The 3,965-nt window shown below is 61.9% G+C and overlaps 1 protein-coding gene across 1 annotated transcript in view; it reads right to left on the bottom strand.

The window, feature by feature from the left end:
- ZNF335 (zinc finger protein 335) overlaps positions 1-3,965 on the bottom strand; it is a 10,524-nt gene that overhangs the window by 2,679 nt on the left and 3,880 nt on the right. Inside the window, 12 exon segments of the mRNA XM_035896147.1 lie at positions 3-67; positions 620-701; positions 879-944; positions 1,078-1,161; positions 1,338-1,415; positions 1,544-1,695; positions 2,039-2,178; positions 2,538-2,680; positions 2,770-3,159; positions 3,231-3,372; positions 3,482-3,765; positions 3,908-3,965. The exon segment at positions 3,908-3,965 is cut by the window's right edge and continues 76 nt beyond it. Coding sequence (XP_035752040.1) covers positions 3-67; positions 620-701; positions 879-944; positions 1,078-1,161; positions 1,338-1,415; positions 1,544-1,695; positions 2,039-2,178; positions 2,538-2,680; positions 2,770-3,159; positions 3,231-3,372; positions 3,482-3,765; positions 3,908-3,965 — 1,684 coding nt within the window.

Here is a 3,965-nt window from a genome sequence, read left to right as displayed (position 1 = left end):
ACCTCCCCAGCCGTTGCCTCGGCAGTGAAGACGCCCTGCGCCTGGGCCATCGCAGCATCAGCCACTGCTGCAAAGGAGAGGGGGGGGTCAGTGCCTCCTCGCGCCCGAGGGCAGGGGAGAGCCCCGGGGCTGCCCACGGCCACCTGCCTCCAGGGGAAGGGGCAGGGTACGAGGTGAGCACCCGGGCCTCCAGAGTCATGCGAGGCTCCAGCTGGGAGCCTGGCTCTGGTGAACTCTGCAAACACACATCAAGGGTGTCTCCACCTTGTGGAAGCTGCTGCCCCTCCCAGCATGGCAATTCAGCTCCAGGGGAAGGGGGCTGGTACGTTCCAGAACCGACATGCTGGGACCAGCAAGGATCCCCCCTCGGGCACCAAGGCTGGCCACTTCCCAGAGTTACAGGCAGGCAGCAAGGCAGCAGTTGAGCCTCGCCCACCCCGGCCCTGCCACCCTTGCGGCCACAGCAAACGAGCAGCCTCTGCCGGCAGAGCTGGGCTGAGACCACGGCGTCTCAGCGGCGGCTAACGGGCATCGCAAACTGCCCGGTGGGACCGGCACCCTGAGACCCGGCGGGAGAGGGCACTGCCAGAGCTACAGCAGAGCTCGGCCCTGGTCCTACCTGAGACTGCCGAGTGTGCAGCCGCCTCCAGCTGCGCCTGGGTGACGAGCTGCTGCTCAGGCGAGACAGGCATGTACTGGATCTGCAGGGAGGGGAGAACAGGAGAGTCGGGGAGGGGCAGGGTCCCTCCTGGAGCGCTGCTCTGGCCACAGCTGCTGCAGGAGTCACCAACCCATGCGCGCCTTCTGTGTCACATCCCTCCCTCTCCAGCTGCGTCACGGCAGCCCTGTCGGCTCCAGCCACCATGCTGGCCCCTCACCTGCGGCTCCTGGAGGAACTGGCTGCCCTGCTCATACTGGATGTGGGTGATCTGACCATCCTGTACCTGGGGACAAGACCCGCAGTGAGGCTGCGTTAGGGCTAGCGGGCGTCCCTGCCCCTGAAGAACGCTGTGACTCAAACAGGAGGAGGCTGAGCCCCATCCACCGCACAAAGGGAGCAGACGGCCTGAGGCTTACCTGGATGTGATGTCCCTCTGGGACAACAACATACTCATGGGGAAGCAAGTGCTGTACGCCATCCTGGGCAATGATGTACTGAACCTGCAACACAGGGGTTCAGACCCACAGAAGAGGCCACCAGCACCCACCCCCCACTCGCAGTAGGACTGGTTCTTGTCTGTCTTCTGTGCCTGTTTCCACCTCTCCCCGCTGCCCCCAGCTCTCCACGCTCCAGCTGCACAGAATCTTTCGGTTCCTGGGACGCGCCCCCCCCTCACCTGGTTGTCAGAGGTCACTAAGTGCTGTACAGTCTGTCCGTCGGCAGTTGTGATCTCCTGGATGTACGTAGCCTCCTCCTGCGGGTCAGCAAGAGCTGTCAGTGGGGGTGGGCCTGACCGCGAGCCCTCCAAGAGGAGGGAACCCGCACAGCTTGCAGGGTGCGGCTGCGCAGGGCGGGAGGCCGAGACCAATGGGCCCAACTCACCTGGCTCGTGACGCGCTGCTGGGGCTGCCAGCCCGCCCCACGCCCACGCAGCCCCTGCCAGGTGCCCACCCAGCAGGAGCACAGGACAGACTCTTGGCTCTGCTCACAGAAGCTAAACCCAACTCTCCCAACATGGAGGAAACAAGAGGTCCCTGTGGGCAAAACACAACCTCTGCCTCCCATTGCAGCTGTAAGCTGCTCACAGCCCCACTGCTCCTGTAACACACTGATCTATTGGGACCTGCTTGGAGGAACACTGCACCCTAAGTTCTTCACAGCTCCACAACAGTCAGCGCCTCACTAGGAGAGCTCCCTGCACCTGGCCCCTCCATCTCTGCACCCACCGAGTCCCGCTGGCAATCCCAACCTTCAGCAGGCATCTCCTGCCCCTGCCCCTTCTCAGCCCTGCTTGGCCCACAGGCTGGGTGAATCCCCACACACGGCTCTGCCGCAGGCGACCCGCAGGTCACCACTGGTCACAGGGACACATCTTACTCTGCAGGGTGGCCAGCGTGTCCTCGTCGCTGTTCAGTATGATGGTCTGCTGGGCAGCCGCCGCAGGCGCCCCCGGCCTCTTCCCCTCGGAGCTGTGCAAACGCTGCATGTGGAACTTGAGGTGCCCATTACGGTTGAACCTACAGGAGGAACAGAGTGAGGTGGAGTTTGCCATGGGCAGCACAGAGCCTCTGCGCTCTGCAGAGACCCAGGCCACGGGCACCACGAGCACGTGCTATGACATAGCTGTCCCAGCTCCCAAAATGCTTCCACCAGTGCCAAAGTACTGAACCTCCCCATGCAGAAGTTCCTTGGAAACGAAGCTGCGTCCACCTGCAGCACGAACCGTTCCCAAGGGCAGAGTCCCCTCTACCAGGGGACTGCTCCCGGGGGTAGGGTCGGGGTCGCCACCTCTTTGCCAATACCCTATCTCCTCTTGAATCTTGGAGAGCTCCATAGGATCTCTCGAAGCAGCAACCACCCATCAGGCGTCACTCACCTCTGCCCACAGATCTGGCAGGCAAAGGGCTTCTCGTTGGTGTGCGTCAGCATGTGCCTGCGCAGGTCCTTCTTGTTCTTGGAGGCAAAGCTGCAGTGGGTGCACTTGTGTGGCCGAAGGCTGGCATGCTGGACCATGTGGCTCTGGGGGCAGAAGGACAAGTGCAGGGTCAGAAAGCCCTCGTTTCTCCAAACCTCTTGTTCCCAGGGCTGCTCTGTGCCAGGGAACCTACCCGAACCTCCGGCCAGAGGGCTGCAGTGAACGGACAGTCAGGACACTTGAAGGTGCTGGGCCCAATGTGGGCTCTCTTGTGACTCTCCATTTCTGCTCTCCCTGTGAACATGGCTGTGCAAATCTTGCATGAAAATTTTTTGGCTGTGGAAATCTTGCATGAGAGCTTCTTGGCTGTGGAAACCTTGCAAGAGAGCTTCTTGGCCATGCCTTGGAGCGCAGGCCACTTGACCTTTGGGGATGAGATTTCCTGCCCCTCGGAGGCTGGGGATAAAGACGAGTCCTTCTGGAGCTGCCTGCTGACACACTGTACCAGGGGCCACTTGACGCCGGCGGGCTGTGCCTCCTGGCTCTCCGCAGGCGAGGGAAAGGCAGCGTCCCCACTGAGCGGCTGAGGGAGAAACACCCAGTCACACGTGCTCACACTGCGGCCCGCGACAGGGAGAAAGCTCAGCTCCTTACCTCAATGTGATGGAACTGGCTCCCCGCAATGCTGGATGACATGATGTAGTGATTGTTATGGTCCTTCAAGGCCTCCTCTGTCATCACAGCTTCACTCACCACAACTGCGTGGGAGGTCTCCGCAGGGCTCTCCTCCTCGCTGCTGGAGAGGACAGGGTCAGAGAGGATCTGCCTCCTCCTCCTCACCACTAAAGCCTCCTCATCTGAGGTCAGAAGCACCTCTGTCTCCCCATTCCTCCCATGCAGCTGACCTGTACAGCGTGCCTGGAGCCTGAATCTCCTCGCTGATGGGTGTGATGATGCTGTACTCTGTCGTCCCGCCAAAGGGGATAGTGATCTGCTGCAGCTCTGAGCCACCCAGGGCCGCCTCCTCATAAGCCTCCTGCACCAATGTCTCCCCAGGCTCTGTCATGTGCAGCGTCACCAACTTCTGCTGCTGCTGCTCCTCAGAGTCCACCTCTGCCCCCTCCTCCTGTGCCTGCGGCTCACAGGGAGCCTGCGCCTCTCCTGAATCACCCGGCTTCACCACTGCGACCTGTGGGGGGACAGCAGCTCAGCTGGAGGAAGGCAAGGTTCTGCAAGACACTCCCTGAAGCAGAACAAGGCTGGGCGCTGTGGAAAGGCTGAGGGGGAGGCTTCCCAGCCCTCCAACCAGGCATACCTCCAGACCTCCTCACCTGCAGCGAGCCGGTGGCCAGCTCTCGCTGAGTGCTCATGTTCAGACGGAGATCCAGG

This window comes from Egretta garzetta, unplaced genomic scaffold, assembly GCF_000687185.1.
Source record: "Egretta garzetta isolate BGI_Z169 unplaced genomic scaffold, ASM68718v1 scaffold356, whole genome shotgun sequence".
Taxonomy (NCBI): Eukaryota; Metazoa; Chordata; class Aves; order Pelecaniformes; family Ardeidae; genus Egretta; species Egretta garzetta.
Note: the sequence above shows the minus strand (reverse complement) of the source record. Positions and strands in the feature narration are given on the sequence as shown.